General features: G+C 33.2%; 1 protein-coding gene across 1 annotated transcript in view; it reads right to left on the reverse strand.

The window, feature by feature from the left end:
• LOC149807461 (tetratricopeptide repeat protein 39B-like) overlaps positions 1–21,720 on the reverse strand; it is an 86,776-nt gene that overhangs the window by 24,675 nt on the left and 40,381 nt on the right. Inside the window, exons 6-10 of the mRNA XM_089966847.1 lie at positions 21,282–21,414; positions 16,403–16,502; positions 15,111–15,176; positions 11,288–11,399; positions 7,113–7,180 (exon numbers count right to left, since the gene is read on the reverse strand). Coding sequence (XP_089822973.1) covers positions 7,113–7,180; positions 11,288–11,399; positions 15,111–15,176; positions 16,403–16,502; positions 21,282–21,414 — 479 coding nt within the window. The remainder of the gene's footprint in view (positions 1–7,112; positions 7,181–11,287; positions 11,400–15,110; positions 15,177–16,402; positions 16,503–21,281; positions 21,415–21,720) is intronic.

Genomic DNA, 21,720 nt, shown 5'->3' on the forward strand with positions numbered 1-21,720 from the left:
AGAGGGTAATTTTAAAACCATTTTCCTGGATTGATGAAACATGAATAGTCTAAGCATTGCCGTTCTTTCACAAAACATATCAGTCTGAATATATACTTGTCTTACCACCTCAAACTTATGATGAATGCATACTTGTCTTACCACAGCTGATAAAAATAGAACTGAGTAGGTACTCAACTTTGAGCAGTTTCATGAAATGGGTCTTACCTGATAAACTTTTCTAGGTCTGAACTGCTCTTAAAATTCAAAAAGTGTTTTTAATCATATAATTATTGCTTTAGTCAGGACTTTACAAATCCACTTGCCTGAAGCCTAGGACAAGCTCAAATTTGACTTGGGTAAGCTGAAGTTTGTGATATTTGCCTGTGGGCAAGTACAAAACACTGAGCCTGAGAGAGAAAGGTCATGCTAACTTACCACAGTACATATATCACATTTATATGTCCCTCATTCTTTTATTACCTAACTACCCACAGTTTCTGCCATCAATTGAGACTTTTTCCATTTTATATAGTGTCAAAGTCTTTAATTCCATCTTCTAGACAACATCAAGGTCAGTTTTACATTTTCTCAGGCAGACATAATGATGTGAATATTAATGATTTTAGGGAAGTTTGGACAAATAGGAAATAAATAATTATATTTTAATATCAGTTTTATGTTACTTGTAATATCTGTACACATACGGAATTCTGCAACTCTGTAGGTCCTAGCCTAGCCATGGGCAGTTTGTGAGCTCCAAATGTGCTGAGATTGCCGATTCAAAGCAATCAGTTTGTCAAAGATTGTTTTGATGCATGTCATAGATTTCAAGAAAACTATGTGATAATTGTTAATAATATAACTCATGAGATTTTTAACAGGTGCCTCTGGAAATAAAAGTCATTGGTCTCTAATGATTAGCCACCTAAAAATCTAGTACTTACAAGTAGTATTTATCATTCATCATTGGCATGATGATTACAGGAAACTGAAACATATTCAAAATTAGCAAATAATTTGATTGATTTTTTTAAGTGTTCTCAAATCATTCTCAAATGCTGACTTGTTTAGATGCATATCATGACTGTCCCAGTGAAGGCTTAGAGCGTCCACCTTGGATGCGGAAGGTTGCGGGTTCCAACTTCAGGCATGTCATACCAAAGATTTATAAAAATGGTACTAGCAGCTGCATCACTAGGTACTCAGCATTAAGAGATTAGTGTTAGGACAGATCGACCTGGTGTTAGGATAATGTGACTGGGTTGGACATCATGCTACATGTCTGCAGCAAGATGCTCCAGTGCTAGACATCACTATAAATTGCCAGACTGCAGACATCATAACAATATGACAGACATTTTTCTAAAGCTATGTTAAAATCCAAATCTCACACACATATGCATGTCACCAACTTCACGTTGAAAATTGGATAACATGGAAAAAGAATCAAACACTCCAAGGCAAAGAGTGAATTTATTGACATGGGAATATTTCAGTGAGGGGCTCAGTCTATCTTTGGGTTTTTTACTGGTGGATACTTAAAACTTCATGATCAATTAGTATTTAAGTGCAAACATTGATAAAAAAAATGCTATGATATAATAAGACATAATTAAAATAAAGTTAACACTGTTCTGTTCTTGGCTACTGAAGTTTTTCGGTTTAAGGTCTTTTACTGAAACATCATCATCATCATCTCACTTTCTCTTTCTCTCTCTCTCTCTCAATCAATCAAAAACATATACTCTCTCAATCAAAAACATATAGCCATTTCCATAACCCTTATCTACATATCAATTTACCTGCCTATTTCTATACATGCATATATATGCTCTTATATCTAGATCTGCATTCTACCCCTTCCTTTTTTTCCTTCTTTTATTCATCTACGTATTTATTCTATAAGTACTATTTACATAGGTCATATTTTAAAACTGTAATTAATGACACATGGTTTTAAGGTGACAACAAAGATGAAAAGATTTTTTTTGTTGTAGGGTTTAACACCATTTCTCAGCACACGATAGGCTATACATGGCAGCCAGTATTAATGGTGGAGGAAGATGAAAAGAGATAAATGTTCTATAGTTGTAAAAATAAATATAATGCAATAACATTTTTAGTTAACCATATTCACCTTATTTTATTTGTGATATTTTTACCCACACTTTTTGGGTAAGTTCATATTCCCTAAGGGCAAGTTCAGTTTTTAAGTAAGCCTGCCATGGGCAAGCTGACATTTTTACAACTTGCAAAGCCCTACATAAACATCTGAATAAAAAAATTAATTTGTACAGTCATCATGGAAAAAAAGAAACATTAATAACAAGAAAAGAGAATATTCAATTTGGATAAAGTAAAAAGCCATTAGAACTTCTACTTTTTTTACATTTAATCCCTAAAAATTTTTTTAAATAAAATAATTAAAAGTGTAACAGGAAATTCTTTACTCTTGATCTGCATTATTACTGCAAAAGATACAATAAATATTGGGATACAAATTTCCAATTCAAATATTTTCCAAAATTTATTACAGGATTAAATGATCATGGTTGGGTATTTATCGATGTGTAAATTTCCATGATCATTTAATCCTTATAATTCCAATTTACTTCCTTCCTAACATCAGATCAGGAGATTTAACCAACAAAACATTCACTTTTATGTACATTAAAGTTTTCTTTCATTAGCCTCTCAACTGCGATAGAATACATAGCCCTATCTTCGCTAGCCAAGATTCATCGATTCTTTATACAGTGATAATGGGTATAATGTCATAGCGGGTCATGCCAGTGATATACTGTTATGATCATTATTTTAATACATAAAAAATGATTGCTGCTATTAAACTAGGAATATTCTTTTTTAAATTATACTTGCATATGGCACGTGTTGTTATAGCAACATCGTTGTTACTTTCTACGCATTTCAATCTTTCAAAAGCAAATTTGTGTCCATTTTAGTGATATCCCTTGGTTGACATATGAACCGGACCTTTAATAACTGCTGCTTTAACATGTTGTCGAAGTAAAATGCAATAATTTCCAAAGACTGGCTTCTAAAGCCTACAATATGCTTCTTCGTCAAAAGGGGTGAGTGTTGGAGTGCAGGAAGGTCTGTGCAATTACATTGTTTTAACTTCTAATGATCGATTTTAAGCTGTGGCCAGTCAATTTTGAGCAGAAATCACAGGAGTGGGTGGGTGGGAGCTTGTTGTTATTATTATTAGGGTGTAAGGCATTGATTTAAATAAAACTTCACATCAAATGATCTGGTAACAAGGAACCATAAGTAATTCGCAGAATTTATCGATGTGTAAAAAATTCCAGATCAGTATCACGTGACCGTTTACATCCAATCAAAGTGTAGAAAATGCAGTCAATTCATAAAAATTTGAATTATTCTTTTTTGATTGTTCATTTCAGCACTATGCTATATTTACTTTTATTGTGATTGTTTCTGTCCCTCTGGATCTGTAAAATTTAATATATAAAAAAAAATTAAATGCTAATAACCCTGCATCATCCTGTCAATTACACTGCTGCAAGTGCAGTTAACAAGACTTGTAACAAATCTTAAAGTCATTCAAATTAAAAGGCAACTTAATTGTATTGTGGAATTCAGACATTACAATATCCATTACACCATGAAGTAGTTGTGTAGAAAGCCAGTAATTGAATATCCCGAGGAGTAGTTGTCAGTAAAAAAATTGAGTTAACAAATTTCTAAGAAAATAATCTTAAAATTAAATCTAAATAAAGAAACACAAATCTGTCTCTTTAACTAAAGTCAAATATTCATCGTTTTTGTCAATGAAACTAAATATGGTAGAAAATCAATAAAATGTTGTACATGTCATATTTAACCAGCATACAAAAAGCCATTTTAAAACCCGTGGCAAAGTGATGAAACATTTACAGCAAAAACATCCTATATCATCTATTTACTTCAAGATTGTTAAACATTTGCTTAATGAAACTTCTGCGAAACTTCAAACTTTACGAGTTTTGCATCATGACTTTGTGTTGAAAGTAAGATCAATTCAAGTTGCTATTTTATGTTTAATGAAACAGCTTTTAAATTTATCTCTACACAGATTCAACCCCATCTTTCACCCCAAAATATTGAGGATATTTGATTTTCCTAACTAATACAAGATATATTTCATCACACAGTATAAAAAGGTGATATCGTGGCTAAACCATGATTTAAAATGTAATGTTTTTGTACCACAAGATGAAATTAATCTGGTATTTACACAGGAAAATTTTTAAAAATCTTATTTTATACCAAGCATGCACCTGATTGAAGCTTGGAAGATTAAGTCCACTCTTTAGCACATCACCCCCACCCCTATTTTTGTAATATCACATCAATTTCAACCTTATGGAACAGATGATCATATAAATATCAATGACTTATCGGATCCTATATGACCATGAAGCAAGCTTGATTCAGCAGTGCACTACAGTGGGTTTATCTCTGTTGCCAAGGTAAAATGGGGAAATAACTTCACTGAGATGGGAACACCACTGAATAAAATTTCTTCAGGAAAAATAACTTCCATTTCTGAAAGTTAATGCAGTTTCCATTTATTTTTTTATAGCTCACAAAGTACTGTTTTTCTTGCTGCAGGAATAACTTCTGTCAGCACACACAATCAAGCATTGTGTGACACAATAGTAAATCTTGTATTTTTTAACATGTGAAAATATAGGCTTAAAAAAATATGAAACTTATTTCACTAATCACGCTTATGTATATAATAAATAATAGTTTGAAATTTAGCATTGTAACTCGAGTCTTTTAAAGCAATTTTTAGCAGGTCTAATTGTACCTTTCATTGGACTGCCATTTGTTACATGCATATAGGGTACATAGCAATTGGATACATATTTTATAACTGGTATACTTACATATGTACAAATTTTAACAAATAACAGGCAGGTACCCTTCCATTTGTAAAAAGGTTATTAATTAGTGAAGGTCATGTGTACATCTGTCTTGTCTTACAAGTTGCTGTGTATTAGAAATCTACTGTTTGCTGTTGACTTGATCTGCCTTGAAGCAAGACTGAATTAATTTGATTATCATTCCCATTTAACTGTTCTCATCATCACAACTGGTATTTTTTGGTTTGTTTCTTGTAAGTATTGGTTATTTTTTTCTTGGTTATTGTCTCTTGTAGGTATTGGTTATTTTTTTCTTGTAAGTATTGGTTATTGTTTCTTGTAAGTATTGGTTATTCAGCCATTTTAGTGCCTTAAGTTTCAGAAAAATATTTTTTCTTTTCTCTTGTGTGATTGTAATGTAGGCTTCATTTCTGCTACTCCAAACAATGTCTTCTTTTTATTGCTGGCTACTACAAAGCATGTTGTTTTCTTATTAAAATAAAATTGTGAATTATTTTTTTCCTCTACAAACTGTACAGTTTATGTTTATGTCAGTGTTTTTATACCTACATTAACTTTTGACGCTAAAATATTCAGCTCAAGTAGTGAAAAAGAACATTCAGAAATAATCTAGTCCAGCAAACATAAAAGAATCATACTTTGTATTGAAATTTTACTTAAATTAGTCTTTTCTTGTGACAATACACTTTGTTGCCCAATTTATAACTCATTGTCACTGCCAAAAATTGTATAACTCATTCTGTCACTGCCAAAAATTGTATAACTCATTCTGTCACTTCCAAAATAATCTGGCTAATTTTATATCTCTTTCTGTCTCTGTCAAAATAGCATGGTTAAGAAATCATAATACATCTCTCCCTTCTTATGTAGAAGATATCTGCTTGAAATGACTGAATAATGGATATATTTCATCGAGTGGGTGAAGAGCTTAGTATTTTCACAAGCGGTGAAGCCATGAGTGAAAACATTTAAGCTTATCTCCCAAGTAATTAAATATATCTGTTACTCACTTGAAGCATGCAAATTTTCTTTTTATTTTATGCTCAAATATGTTGTCTAATAATTTGCATAACAGACTGAAGTAGCATATTTATTTGCTGTATCCTGCATGATCTCAGTAGTTTTATATAAATGTTCAGCTGTGTTTTGTGTATAATGGCACAAAAAATCTCAGTAGTAACAAAACTGTCTTCCCTAATTGAAGGAAAAATAGCACATTGAAACAAACTGAAGCAAAAACGTATATGTACATTATTGGATTTGATCTTGGTTCATCTGTATGTGAGGCAGCCATACTTATCACTAGACCATGTATGTGTCTAAACTTAGCTCATATTTAATGGTTAAAATATTGTCAACAAGGCAGTGAAAATATTTACTGCATTTCACTCCAATAAATCATCACAAATATTTAACTAAAAAAATCCATCATTCACTGCTTAAAATGAAACAAAAACGTGGTAGTCTGGGCCCATAACTAATAACAACATTATGCACTGGGCTGCACTATGGTGCAAACTGCAGCATGTATGGAACAACAATATACTGGGAATGTCCTAATATACCAAACCACATTATGAAGGGAACTATCAATAATATGCTAAATACTGGAGTTTTGAAAAGTAAATAAAGATATAACACTAAGCTTCACCATGTTTTCTTTCAACTTATATTATTACATATTGGTATGATTTTGATGATGGGATCCATTGTGGTACTGTATTAAATTTTTGGAATAGCTTCATTCCAAAGCAGATTAAAACAAGGAAGAATTAACTGTGTTACTACTTTGGGTTATGAGAAAACAGTGATGACATTGTTTTTCTAAATAAGCAAAGTTGTACAAAAATCAAACAATACTGATTTAAATTATTTGGGGATTGAATAAGGTAAAGTGGTCAGATGTGAAGTTGTCTAAATTTACCTGGCAAATTGAAGTTGTAAAGTGGGACTAATGGATGCCATACAACCATTTTGTGTTGAGGTTTTCAACTTTCAAAGACTAATTTGTGATACTATCTTCTTGATGGATAAGGGAGTTTCTAGTTGTCACAGTATTCAGTATTCTGAGGTTCCTCTGTGCATTTTCTGTTTTTTTTTTTTAAAATAAAACTTAGTGACATGAAAAGGAAAACTTTTGCAGATTATGTTTATAACCATTTCTAGCAATAGTGGAACCAAATACCTATAAAACCTGAAACTATTTTCACTACTCACATTTGGATAATTTTGGAGACAAGGCTGTAATACTCTACTGGCAAGGTCTATATCACCATCTGCAACACCTGCAAGGGAAAGTATTAAGTTACATGATAGATGTGGGGGGGGTCCATTTTTTGTGGTGGTAGAAGAGAAACTAATTTTAATTATGTAATACTTATTTGCATTGCTTACCTCATTCAAGATGTCAAGACCCCAATCCAAGCTAAATATTCCCTCCTCTAATTAGTATTTGCAGAGCAAAAATTAATGCTAATCTATTAACAGGAGGTCAGTGAATTTGCCAATGGATCACAAAAGCCCAAGATGTCATTAATCTGCTGGAGCAGTGAAAGCATCTGCTGGTCACTACCATTGTAGTTAACAGGCGTTCTTGTGCTAGATGTATCAAATAAAAACATGAGACACCATTTTCTTTTATGGCCAATTAATCTGTTCATTAGTGCTGTTCCAATTGAGTTACTCAAGCATCTCTCATGTTTGATTGATTAATTGAATATGACTTTTCATGATTGAGCTTCCTAATAGTAATGATAAATTTGTTAAATTATTATTACTACTGAGTTGTAATAACCCCAAAATATATAAATTTAATAGTACAATTATGAAAATTATGGTATCGACTATGCTAAATTAATGACAATAAGAAGAATATTTTGTTTTGATTCATGGCTATCCATTTTTTAAAAATATAATCAAGCCTTGATATAAGCAACTTGTCATGGAATTGTATACATCCTTTTATTTATTAAACACATGTACTCAGGTTTCATTTTTTGTGTACAATAATACCCGAGAGTGATTTATGTATATTATACAATATTTAGAAATAGTGAGTTCAGTTCATCCTATGCCGCACATACGAAGTGCTTTCAATGGGAAAAACCAAATGCTTCCAGTGCACAGACAATGTATGATGACTTTGTCTGTGTGTAAATGCCTCATAATAAAATTAAATCTTCACATTACAAAACGTCTTATCAGTGTGTGGTCTACTTTAAGGACTTGCACATCTTCAGCTGTAGAGGTATGTGAATTATTAATTTGTTGTGTTTAAGTTATAACTATTGTACTACCACATTTATTTTTGTATGTTTGCTATGTAGCTTTGGTTTACGAAGTGTAATGCAAATATTTTCTATTTCGGTTTGTGACTCATAGAGATTTATATTAGCAATATAAAGCTGCACTTTTAAGAAACATTTAGTATTGTATGATTCTTGTCGGGCATGGTTAAGTTTACTTCTGAACCTGTTTGTTGTTTTGTAATTATTGTGCCAACAATGTATTCTGTATATAGTACATGGTGTCAGATGTATTTTCAGCTGACCCGAGCGATCCAAGTTATTGGAGTGATCGGAGTCTACATGGTGCCAGCTGCAGAGCTAACCATAAAAGTCCACCATAGCAGCTGTGAAGCTGAACCATAGCAGCCACAGAGCTGAATAAACAGTGTTGCTGGTTGAGTAGCAGGTGATCGGGCATTGCTGACTGAGATTGGTGGGCGCTGACTGCTTGATTGACCAACCTGGAATACTGACGGCTTGATTGGCCAGTGTGACTGGTAGCCGAGTGTGCTGGTGACAGAGTGTGCAACTCCATACAGGAAACCGTGGGCTAATTTTGGGGGTTTGTAAAATCCAGTGTGGTTTTGGGACTGTAAAGATAATTTTTATATCTGTCCCTTTTGTTTACATAATTTCACTAATTGAGTGAGTACATTTTACAATATGAATAAAATATTAAATTTTGTTTTACTATTTGAGTAAAATACATCAATCTTTTCGTTGTGAAATCACTGTGAATCATTCACCCCTTGTCCTTGTTCTGTGTAAGGTCATTTATTTGTATTTTCACTATTAAGTCTGTGCATTTTATGTTAATTGATCTAATATTTAGATCATATACACGCACATATTAATTATAATTAATTGCTTATTCAAGTCGTTCATTATTAAACACTGTATTTGTATCACCATCAAAAGTGTTCTGTTGTTAATCCAAAATCCCACCCAGTTATCTTGTTACACAACTCACTTAAAAAAAACTGCAAGCAAAAGTGAAATTGAACTTTTTGAATTTCCCGAAAGAAACGATCAAAAGTGTGGGCCTACTTTCGGTTCAGAAAAATGGAGATCATACAGCAAATAAGGGCAATCTAAACCACAAAAAAGTGATTTCGTAAGTTGTGCAAAAAAGAATATACATTCAATGGTTAGTAAAAGATGTATACACAATCTCAAACTAAAGCACTTTTGTTTTGTTTTTATGATCTTTTCTTAGTGAGTCATGCTATATTATATATAAGAAAAACAATGTATAGATAAATAAATATTGTTTTGTACTATGATACAGGCCTAAATGGTCAATCACACCACATTTCCTTACATTTTTTTAAAACAGTAAGTAAAAAATGTCAAAATAAAACATAAAATTTAGAGTAAAGGGGAGGTTTTGACATGTTTTATTATCATAAATGGCAGCATCTAGTGTTTCTTCCAAGAGAATTTTCAGACTAGAAGGCAACCTTATAAATAAAGAGTGATCTCAGCTCAAATCAGAAAATGTGGATGTGATGGTGTTTTTTACATGAAGTTGTAGAGTCATGCTCTGAATGTTGATTGAATGACTCGGTTGTACCTATTACCTTAGTGAACATGTTGAAGACTCTTCAGTTCAGAGTTTAAAATTCTAGACTGTTATTTTAATTAAGTTCATATATCTAATTATAATCATGATTAAGTGATTCTAGTCATGTACCTACTGTCCAGTCATTTAGATGACAAGTGATTTTATTGTTATTCACTTGTTCTTAAGTTCTTGTTATAAACAAATAAACATAATTTTGATAATTTGTTTTTTAGTAACCTGCTTTTGTTACAAAGAAATGAACATAATTTTGATAATTTCTTTTTATTTAAAGATATAAAACAACAATCCTATAATTAATCATATTACAAAAACCCAGATTATATACCAGTTAGACCCTCAGGACTACTTTCATCATTTCTGTCATGTGGCAGCCATATTTAATCGATTGATAATCGATCATCGATCAGTTGTTTTGACCAATGATCTATAATGAAATTTCAACCTATTCCCAACACTACTGTTTATTATGTTACTTGAAAACTTACTAATCTCCTTGATGAGGTACAATAAATTCTCTCTGCAGAATTGGACAGGTGTTATTCCATGTATCAAGTAAATCAAGGTGGTTACGGTGAAAACAGTCTTGATGTACATGGAACAAGCCATGGTGTACTGGCCATTTTCAATACAGATGAATAACAAATAATAAAGGGTGACGAGCTAGTATTGGCCAATCAGAAATAGTTGCATTGGGTGGCCTAATGAATTATTATCCAGAATTGTACTGAATAACATGGTTTAATATTTATAAGCTGTTGATAAACATTCAATGTATTGTGAGGTGCCAATTAGCAAGATGAAGAAGCTTTTGCAAAGTGTGCAGCTGCCACCAAAACATCAGAAATTAGATTGCAATAAACTCAAGAGAGGAGAGATATAAAGTACAAGAAATGATGGGAAAAACATATGAAAGGCTGAAGTACGTCCCAAAAAAGGCTGTGATGTTTTCTGTACTGAGAAATATATGCAAGTGCATGTGTACTTATTTCTTGATAGATACAGTTTCATAAATCTTTCCTGGAATCACTAATGATGGTGCTGCTTAACTCACCAAATTTCAAGGATTATAAGCCAAGAGATGCCATCAGGCTGAGGCAAGCTGCTGGACCAAGAAACAAAAAGCCAGAGATCAGGAGTTTTGGACCTAGATCTGATGATGAATCAGACACAGAAAAACGACTTTTCAACTTTAAGTGAGTCTTGTTTGTGAAATACAGTTACCGTTTTGAGTTTACACTAATGGATAATAAATGCTGAATTAGAAACTGAAATGGCTTCTGTTTGATTTTTGCAAGATCATTAAACGCACACAGGTATGGCCCTGACTTTAAATGCTGTCAAATCTGGGTCTGTGCAGTTTGTTAGGAATAATCAGAACAACAAACAGCACAGACCATGATCTGCAAGCGTATTATGCTATGGCAAATCAGGATCTTTGTTGTCTGCAGTCTGACTCTTCTTATAAGCGAGTATTGATGATATATTACTATTAAATAATTAAATACATTGCAAGTACTTACCTAGAACATAGCAAATGACAGTGTGGTAAGATATGAGAAAAATTGAACACATTGGGCCCCTAAGACTAGAAAGCATGTCACTCCCCCGCTGTAACTCCGAAAGACCAAGTTTCTACAACAGAAAAATTAGAATTATACAATGTGATGAAGATGGGCAGAAATTCAGATACAAAGACAGATAGAAAAACATACTGTGGTATTGCTATTTTTGTGAAGTACCAGTTTTCATGGATTTCATAGTTGCCCCAAATCGTGTACTTAAAACCCAATGAAAAATTAGCAACATACGATAAAAAAGCACCACCCCCCAACAATTTTTCTTACTCTATTTTATTCCTAGAGATCCACAAAACTATTTGATTACTCAACACCATTTCTGTACTATGGTTAAAAAAAATATTAGCTTTTTACATGTATTTTATTTTATCCATAAAAAACAGAATTATAAAGCATTTTATATTGTTTAAATACACAAATATCTAAATACAGTTTGTAGGTGTGTCTGTAGATAATAATTTTATCTGGGATGGCCATACAGACATGCTCTGCAAAGCAGTGTCATGTGAAATTGTCTAACTTAGTAGAATCAAAAATATTTACCTGTAGAAATTTGCATAATATGCTATATATATATATATTCTCCCAACAATCAATTACTGTTCAACTGTATTAGAAAACTGTGCCCACTCTCAGCCTCACAGGATTTATAAACTTCAGAAATGGACAGCATGCATTATTTAAGGTGCATCAAATGATTATTCATCAAAAGCATTGTTTACAGAACTGAAATGGTTTACAATATATCAAAGAATTGACTTTCAGAAGGCAGTTTAAAATCATATGGAAACCTTTATCAACCAAAACCAAGAACAGAGCAATTTAAGAAAAGCTTCCAATACTCTGGTACAGTTCTATAAAACAAGCTTCCACTTCATGTAAAATATTACAGAACTATGTTAATTGCCCATCCAAGGAAGGGAATAAAAATATTTTTTTATAAATAAAAAAAAACAAATTACAAAAATTTGTAATGAGTGAGTTTAAAAGAAAATTTGAAGATAAATATACAAAAACAGGAAAAAACTGGGGATCCTACTATGAGTTTTGAACTGATGACCTTTTGTTTGGCAGCCAAATTGCCCATCCATGGATGTGAATGATAAAATAAAGTTTCAACAACAACAACAAAAAATGTTAAAAAATTTCAGATGAGCAAGTTTAAAAGAAAGTTTGAAGATGCTGAAGAAGTAAAAATATATTTGGGATTATGCCATGAGTTTTGAACTCAACCTTTTGTTTGGCAGCTTGGACACAAAGACAAATGTGGGTGTTTATATATAAGACTTAAAGAAGAAATATCGTGAAGAAAACACATTCATAACACTACACATATGTTAACATAAATAGTAATTACTATTATATTTTGTATGATGTATATTATTATACTTTCTAATTAAAAGGGCCTCATAGGAGAATAATCATTGACTAAACAAGTTACACTCTATAAATAAAATATTCTTATGATATCTGGTAGCTGTAATGTCTAGTCACTGCCTTAAATCAACATGTTGTGACACAAGCATAGAGATAAAAAAAATATATATTAGATACTCAAAACACTAACATTACTGAAAACAAAAGAATAAATAACTGAAAATCAGATCTGATACTTATTCAGATTTATTCTCATGAAAGCATATCTCGTTTTGTCAATGCACGCTTAATCACAATGAATAACACGAATTTGAAATACTGGAACTATTGCTTAAAGCATGAAACACTAGGTATATACACAATTACAATAGACACAATTACAATAGACACAATTATAATAGACACAATTACAATAGACACAATTACAATAGACACAATTACAATAGATACAATAACAATAGACACAATTACAATAGATACAATTACAATAGACACAATTATAATAGACACAATTACAATAGACACAATTATAATAAACACAATTACAATAGAGTACTGAAGCTCAAACTTTACTGATTTGTAGACAAAATTACTGAAGCATGTCAACCAAGTCTGCTGCTTTCATAATTGTTTGTCAAGTAAATTATCCTGAAATTGTTTAATTAAACTATTCCAACATTCTCAAAGCCACAGATAATTACATCCAATGTTTCCCACATTTTCGAGTGAGCCACAACTGTCCATTCAGTATGAATCGGCTTGACTGATGCAGTCTCAAAATCAGTTACTACAGTATACTGATCTTTTCCATGACCTATTTAGCATATGAGTTGTAGAAACATGATTTTGTTTCTTCTTTGTAGCCAGTAATTTTAGTTGGTTCATGCATCAGGCAGGCTCAAACAAAGGATTCCATTTGTTTACATATAATTTAGCATCTTTACACCTTGATGGGCTCTGAAAGCATCAATGTTGACACTGCTTGCTAACTGCATGTCACATGTAGAATGATGACATCCAAATGGATGGGAATCTACGCTGAATTTTACCCCTTTTAAGCCACTGTGTTAATGTCATTGTCATCAGAAAGTAACTGATTGTGCAACTTTATGTAGTAAGTATTTTAAAGCAGATATTATACTTATGTACTTTAATAACCAGTTAGCTTAGTACTATTGTCTGCATTGGGTCCCTTTGATGTTGAGTGCACGTGATTGGTCTTGACAGGTGTTTAATTTGTGTTCAATCAGGTGGTAGTATTCTTTATAACCATTGCACCAATTGCCATTTGTTCTGGTATAGTTCTGTTCTTTTTATTCTTGATTTGGGGCATTGTCATGGTTAATCCATGAAAACCAATATTTACAAATATGCAAAGTTTGACAGGAAAAACTATGAATTTCTATAAAACGTCTTTTTTAAAAAAAAGATACAACGAAAAAATTGAGATCCATTAAAATAAATGCTTCTACAGTGCATAGATAAATCAACAGACAGACAGCAAGACAGATAGATAGACAGAAAAAGCTGCTAATGATTAAAACTTTAAACTGTATTATCTTGCACTGATTGCACATGAAGATCAAACAACTTTGACAACATGCTTACAAAAGTTAAGATGTTGTTGTGTTGTGGTCTTTCTGGTGAAGAAACACAAAAATCTGGAAGAAACTAATGCCCTTTGAATGGGCAATCTCCAAAAGATGGCAGTGCCATCAACTATAGTCTACCAAATCACAATTATACAATAATAACTTGTAGAGTGTTTTTCATATCTTACAGTGGATTAATGTAACATTTTCCTTGCCATACTATAAATTATTTATGAAAAAATTTAAAAGGTTATAAATAGCAGATCCGATTATCTTTAGTTTTGAGGTTTCGGTTCTTCTATTATTGAGAAAAAGTTTGTTTTTAATACAATTATTACTATATCAATATCAATGTAATTCAGATCTTGACAAAAAGCAAGAACAACTGTATTTCTTAGTTGATAATCATCAACCATGTGTCAGCTCACTTTTTTTAAACTATTTACTTTACACTGATTTGCAAAGAATTTTTTCTGATTTATGTCATGTATTTATGTTAGTCCAAGTGGACAAAACTGACAAATACAGGAAAATGCAGATTTGGAGAGGCAACTTGGAAGAGCTAATTCTGTGATTAAACATGGGACAATAGAGGTGTGAAGCAAGTGTGATACTGATAGGCTGTCATGACCAAAATATCCATATGTACAAATCAATGGTAATCATTGTGATTACTTCCCTTGAAGGAAAGATGATATTAACATCACATTTCATGAGAAATCTACAAACTGTTACTTTATTTCCCGATAAATCTACAAATTGTTACCTTATTTACTGAGAAATCTAGAAATTGTTACCTTATTTCCTGAGAAACCAACAAATTCTAACAGCTTTGATATTTTGGCAGGTAGAAGAGAAATCAGCTAAAAAGAGAAAAAAATGCAATGTCACAAAATACCATTTAATCCAAACAATTTCTTTTTAAAATTACCATATAGGACAGCTGCCTGAGACAGTTACTACATACAACACATAAAGTTAATGACTACCATAACATTAAGTAATGAAACAAGAAAATTACTGTTCAATAATAATAATAATTAAAAGAAAGTCTGATAAGATTAAATATTTCACTAGAACACCCAAGATAAGCAAAGTTCATAGATTTATTATCAAAATAATGTTCTCAGTATCACAAATAACGTTGATGGCAAAAAGTTTTAAAGCATTAGATAAAAATAAAGCTTGCTTGCTCTGAGTGAATAACAGATATGTTTCACTTTGTGGGGTGTAAAATTCAAGTGTTTTCACTTGTGACTTCACCACTTGTGAAAATATTGAGTTTTTCACCCACTTGATGGAATACATGTTATTTGCTCATTTCTAGCAAATATCGTGTATGTGATAAGTTGAAATATTAAGGTAAAATACCAAAGATAATAAAAGTTGATAGATTTAATGTATGCATAATGATGTATGTGGGTATCATAGATAAATCTGACAGCAAAAACTTTAAAAGAAAAGCAACAGTTAAGTAATTTTTGGCTGCCAATTTTGGCAGAATTTTTTTATAATTTAGTTTTCTAACAGATTAAAATATTAAGCTGGCTATGGACTGCCTGTCAAGCATTAAACCACCAAGACTTGTGTATAACAGTGTTGTACGCATCAAGATGTGTCCACATACCAAATAATATGACTCTATAGCCAACTGGGACTGACAAACCAACAACATAATAAATTTTAATGCAGAGTGTGGACAGATGGAGAGACTTATAAATGGACGTATAGACAGATATGCACATAGATACTAAAGTGATCATTATGCTGAGGTTCTGCCAAGGCAGATTCCACAATAAAACTACTACTCATACATGGCCTGCCATTTGGCAAATCTCCTTGCTTTGAACTATTTATTACCTCCCCTCAAAACCCATCCACCTACCCACCCATCCAACACCAAACCCAAGACTGTAACTAATGGATCAGACCCTAAACCTGTTACACATGCAAAATTTGGTAAAATCCAATAATAAATAACATAAAAATTTTGGGCAATTTTTAACCTGCCAACACTATAGCATGCAGGTTTATTGGTGTATAGTGATTTAAAATTTAAGAATCTTTAATGTCTGAATCTACAAATTACCAAGTTAAAGGAGCCAACACCCATCCGGACTCCACTTTCAAAATGCATTCTCTGAGCCTCTGACTGCCATTTCTTCTGGGCCAGAATTTTGCTGCACTCTCTAAGAATTAGAAAAACCAAAGAAAATCAGAAAGTTGCAACACTTTTGTTCCTACTGTAACCCCACTGGTTCCCACTGTTACACCACTGGTTCCCACAGTTACTCCAATGGTTCCCACTGTTACCATGGAGAAAAATTCATTGAGATTAGGAGGTCCCACCTGCTCCTCATGCCTCTCACACTGTAACAATTCTTCAAAAGTTCTTCAGATATTACCTAATATATGTAAACCTTAACATTCTGGGGAAACAAACTCAACTTTCTAAAATCTTGGGGACCAGTATGCTGCAAATGGCCAAAACTGGATTAAAAGCCTCTGTAAACAACACCAATTTACTAAATACAAAATGTCAAGTGAACATGGTAAAAGTTATGAACATTTCGTTTTGTATACTTCAAGTTTCACATAAAAAATCTGCTAAATTTTTAGAGTACAAATGATAACTTACTTTCGTGGAAATCAACAAATGTAAAACTGCTAAAAAAGAGTTTCTTTACATACCCCCATGACTTTGACCTGTTCCAACATGTTCTCATATGAGAATCTTGGCTTGATATAAAACTTGCAAAAAATAGCTGACTTTCCACAACATTTACTTTTTGCCCTTTTGGAATGTTTCTCTGTGTCCAAAGTTAAATTGTATGTGCAAAGTCAGATGCATCTTTGCCAAAGATAACAGATCATACAACCATATACAAAATCTTACACATTTTAACAATCCAAGACTCTTTGAGGTATTGTCCAACATGGTTAAAGATTTTCCTGACTCTAGTTAAACTTGAAAACCATTACTGAAATTTTTCTGTGACCCTGAAATGTTATCTTTTGCTCCAACTCTGACCCACCCCTTTCAATTCATGAGAGATGTTCACCCTCTACACTAGAGTACAAAGTCTGATCACTATTTAATAATGGAAATAAGGGAGACAATCAAATTCACAAGGTTTTCTATCTGACCCTTTTGACAATGACCTTTAGCCTTTAGTTTAGAATCATTATGAAAATGTCATGTCTTAAGGTGAGATGTGTGCAAAGTCTGTGAAACAGTGCCACTTTGCTTAGCCAACGTTTATAATTAGGCTTAGAAACAACTGTTCACATTTAAAGCAATATCTGGATTTACAAGATGTTCAACATGCTGAGATCAAAAGACAGTCAGCTTATGTGAGAGGCCTGTGATGAATATGGAATGAAAAGTTTAATGTGGCTATTATTAACACCATACTAAAAACTTTGCCTGGCTTTACAACATGTTTTGTAAAAACTGAAGGACCCCTGACCCTGATGAAAAGTGATCTGACTCAAATCTTTCAAAGATTAACTGTTTTTCATTAGAGACAGGTTCAATTCACAGGCAAATCAAATGAATGAAGATATTAAATGATATCTATCACATGGGCACAAATGGCAACTCCCATTTCTGCTGTGACAATGTGACTACTTTTCTCACCATCCAGCAAATTAATTGTTTTGACCCTCTCCTCTGATGATAAAATAGCCTCACTCTCAAATCTGACATAATGACACACATGTTAAGCAATGCTGAGCTTCAGAGTTTGTTAAGGGTAGAAAATGCACAGAGATATTCTTAACGTGCAAATCTGCACCTACTCGACCCGGGACAAATAGTGTGTATGATTTGGATTTTTAACATAACTTTTAAAACATTTCAGTCATATCGCTACAATGTCTGCAGTGTGGCAGTTTATAGTGATGTCTAGCACTGGGGTATCATGCTGCAGACATGCAGCATGATGTCCAACCCAGTCACATTATCCTGACACCAGGCAGACCAGTCCTAACACTAATCTCTTAATGCTGAGTGCCAAGCGAGGCAGCTGTTAGTACCATTTTTATAAGTCTTTGGTATGACTCAACTGGGAATCAAACCCACGACCTCCTGCATCCGAGGCTGACACTCTAACCACTAGGCCACCGGAGCAGTCAGAGACAAGTAGTAAAATTTTCTTTGGCAGAGTCAATTATTATGATTTCAGGGCAGATGATGAGTTGTTTTCCAGAGTCCTGCTTATGTCTGGTTGGTGCCCCAACATCTACTTTCAATATAAACTAACAGTGAACTGTATATTTAATGCTGTCATTGTCAAGAACACCCAGAACATGGGATTCTGCATTGAAAATGATTCCAACACCTGGTAAATTTCTACATAATTAGGTCTGATAGTGAAATTCACCATAAAGGTGAACTCTGGACATTACTACTGATGATAATGCTTAACACTGAATGTCAACTACCAAATCTTAAGAAAAGATTTATCACAATAAATTTTTGTTAAATTTACATATCAAAAGGAGAACTGAGGAAGGAAAGCTTTATTAGTTTTTGCTTATATTTACTAAGATGTCACAGACAATGTAATGGTACGGTGTGACTGCTTTTCCCCATCATCCAATCATCCACAAAAGAAGAGATGCCAATATGGAGTGAACTAAGGGTAACCATTCAACTTGACCAATCTGATTGCCTGCACACTTGGATTGACAATAAAAATATGTTTAGGGCAAGCATGCAAATGATCCATACAGTAAATTTAACTCAACCGACTGAAGAGTTCCCCTACCTCCAAAACTTCCAGTAAGAACTCGAAACGTTTAACTCACAATCTATTCAGTTACGACTCAATTACATATTTGTTCTTTTATCAAGTGGTGGATTAAAATTCATGGACTTCCCCTGACTCTGATCAATATTTGCAAAATAAAAGGGCTTTTGCAGGTTAGGAACAAACCTGTTCTTTCTTCCACATTTTTCAAACTTCCTGCTAGCTTGGGAACCCTGCCATTCACTACATAAAGCAGTGAGAAACCAATATTTGGCTGTTAAATAGGGACTGTCTAAAGCTGATGACTGATAGACACATTATATTAGACGAGAAATTTTTGCCAGGGAGAAAATAAAATTGCTGCTGAGGCCTGGTGACTGCCGTATAAATGTGATCATTCAAACAGGTTTGATTATTAAATAACTGTCTTTTTATTCATTATTTGAATAAATAAGGTAGTATTTTATAACCAAGTGCTTATTTGATTGATTCTGTATCCATCAGATTTGGCCAAGTATGTTCCCTCTATGGTTCTCTATTTTTTCTGTACTGACCCTTGATAGTATCCTAGCAATGCTAAGAAAGGAGCTGATAAGACAAAACCTATAATGGGCATATCTGGGTCTGCATCAAATATGTTGAATGGTTCCTGAACCGTTGCTGGTTACAAGGCTCTGCTGTATGGGAAAGGCTGTTGTTGTTGTGGGGTTTAACTACATTTTTCAGCACACAATAGGCTATGCATGGCGGCCAGTATTAATGGTGGAGGAAGAACCCGGGAAAACCCCGGGAAGAATCACCGACCCAGGAGAAGCTACTGACAAGCTTTCTCACATACCCACATTGGCCAAATCCTAGACTCGAACCCACGCAGACAGTGGTGAGATGGCAGTGATCCATAACGGAGAGTGCTTTAAACCACTCGGCCACTTGGGGCCCTGTATTCTGTATCCATCATATTTGGCCAAGCATGTTTCCTCTATGGTTCTCTATTTTTTCTGTATTGACCCTTGATAGTATCCTAGCAATGCTAAGAAATGAGTTGATAAGACAAAACCTATAATGGGCACATCTGGGTCTGCATCAAAATATGCTGAATGGTTCCTGAACCGTTGCTGGTTATAAGGCTCTGCTGTATGGGAAAGGTAACTTTCATAAATAAAAGGGCAATAAACTTAATCAAAACTGGACCTTTAACGATGCATTAACATGTTATAGGCCATTCACCTACCACATATACTCACTTATAAGTCAAGACAAACTGCAAACAACATAGATCCTGACCAGCAAAGCATAATGTGCCTTCAGATCAGGGTCTACATTGTTTGTTATACTGACTACTCCTTACAAACTGCACAGACCCAGATCTGCTGGCACATTATAGGATGGCAGAATTAGGTCTGTGCAGTTTGCATTGGACTTGTCTTATAAGCGAGTACATACAACATCTAATGGCACAAAATTACGTGTAAGAGTTGCAGAGCAGTACTTACAACTAGTGTGAATGGATGGATGGAGAGAATGATGGACTGATAGAAATGATTATTACTGTAGGGCTTCCACATCTGGGGGTTGGATTCTAATAAAGTGCTTGACTGTTTCTTAGCAAGCTATGTAATATAATTGAGCATTTTGATGTTTGAGTTCCTTAAGCTTGACCCAATTTACATTTCCAGTTAAGCTCTGATACTGTAAATCAAAATATATATGTATAAGCGATCTTCTTAACAAGGCAAGGCATTTACAACTGTAACAGTTACATTTTCATAGATATAATGGAACCTATACAAGTTTTTTTCCATGACAGTTGTCATTTTAAAATACGAGTATCCAAGGTATTTTAAGCTGATATGCACATAAGGATGTTTGCATCTATAAAATCAACACCTACTTCATGACTCATGCAATCATCCTTAACAGCCACAAGTGTTAAAAATTTATAATTAATTAACCCAAGTTAATAACCCCATGCTTGAAGATAAATCCCTCACTACCTTTTGACAATTTTTGCAAATTTGTATGTAAGAAGCAATATTTCAATGATAGGCCCATCTCCCAATGTAAGACAATTTTAAATATTATAGCACCAGACTTATTGATGAAGAAAGACTGTAAATATCTACTGTATTTGAGATTTTGATGGCACATAAATTTTCAGCTTCTTGCAAACATAATAACACTATTCAAGACCTATTCCGATCAGTAGTAACTTACTTGTACACTTTGTAGCACTCCCTGATTTTAAGACCCCCTTTGACAAAGCTGATGAGGTTTTCATCCTGTACAAATGTCAGTAAGGCTCTCATAAGAAGACATTCAGCATAGATCAGTTCTGCATGAACCTCCTCTGAAATAAACCAAACTAAAACATGTATTTCTGACAGATTCAATCAAAATAATTAGCCATATCAAAAACAGAAATTTGAAAAATAATTTTTAACTTTAGACTTAAGACTTAATAATGTTTACTTCCTAAATTTTTGTCAGCATGTTTCTGTTTTGTAATTTCATGTTGTTTCTTTTTGTAATCTTGCCGATGTACATGTTTTTGTGTTATACAATATTGCAACATGCTTAAAGCTTTTAAAGATTAGGTGCTGTACTAAATTCACATTATTATTGATATTATTATTATATTTTTTAAAATACCTCT

This window comes from Sinohyriopsis cumingii, chromosome 1, assembly GCF_028554795.1.
Source record: "Sinohyriopsis cumingii isolate HCF-2022 chromosome 1, ASM2855479v2, whole genome shotgun sequence".
NCBI lineage: Eukaryota > Metazoa > Mollusca > Bivalvia > Unionida > Unionidae > Sinohyriopsis > Sinohyriopsis cumingii.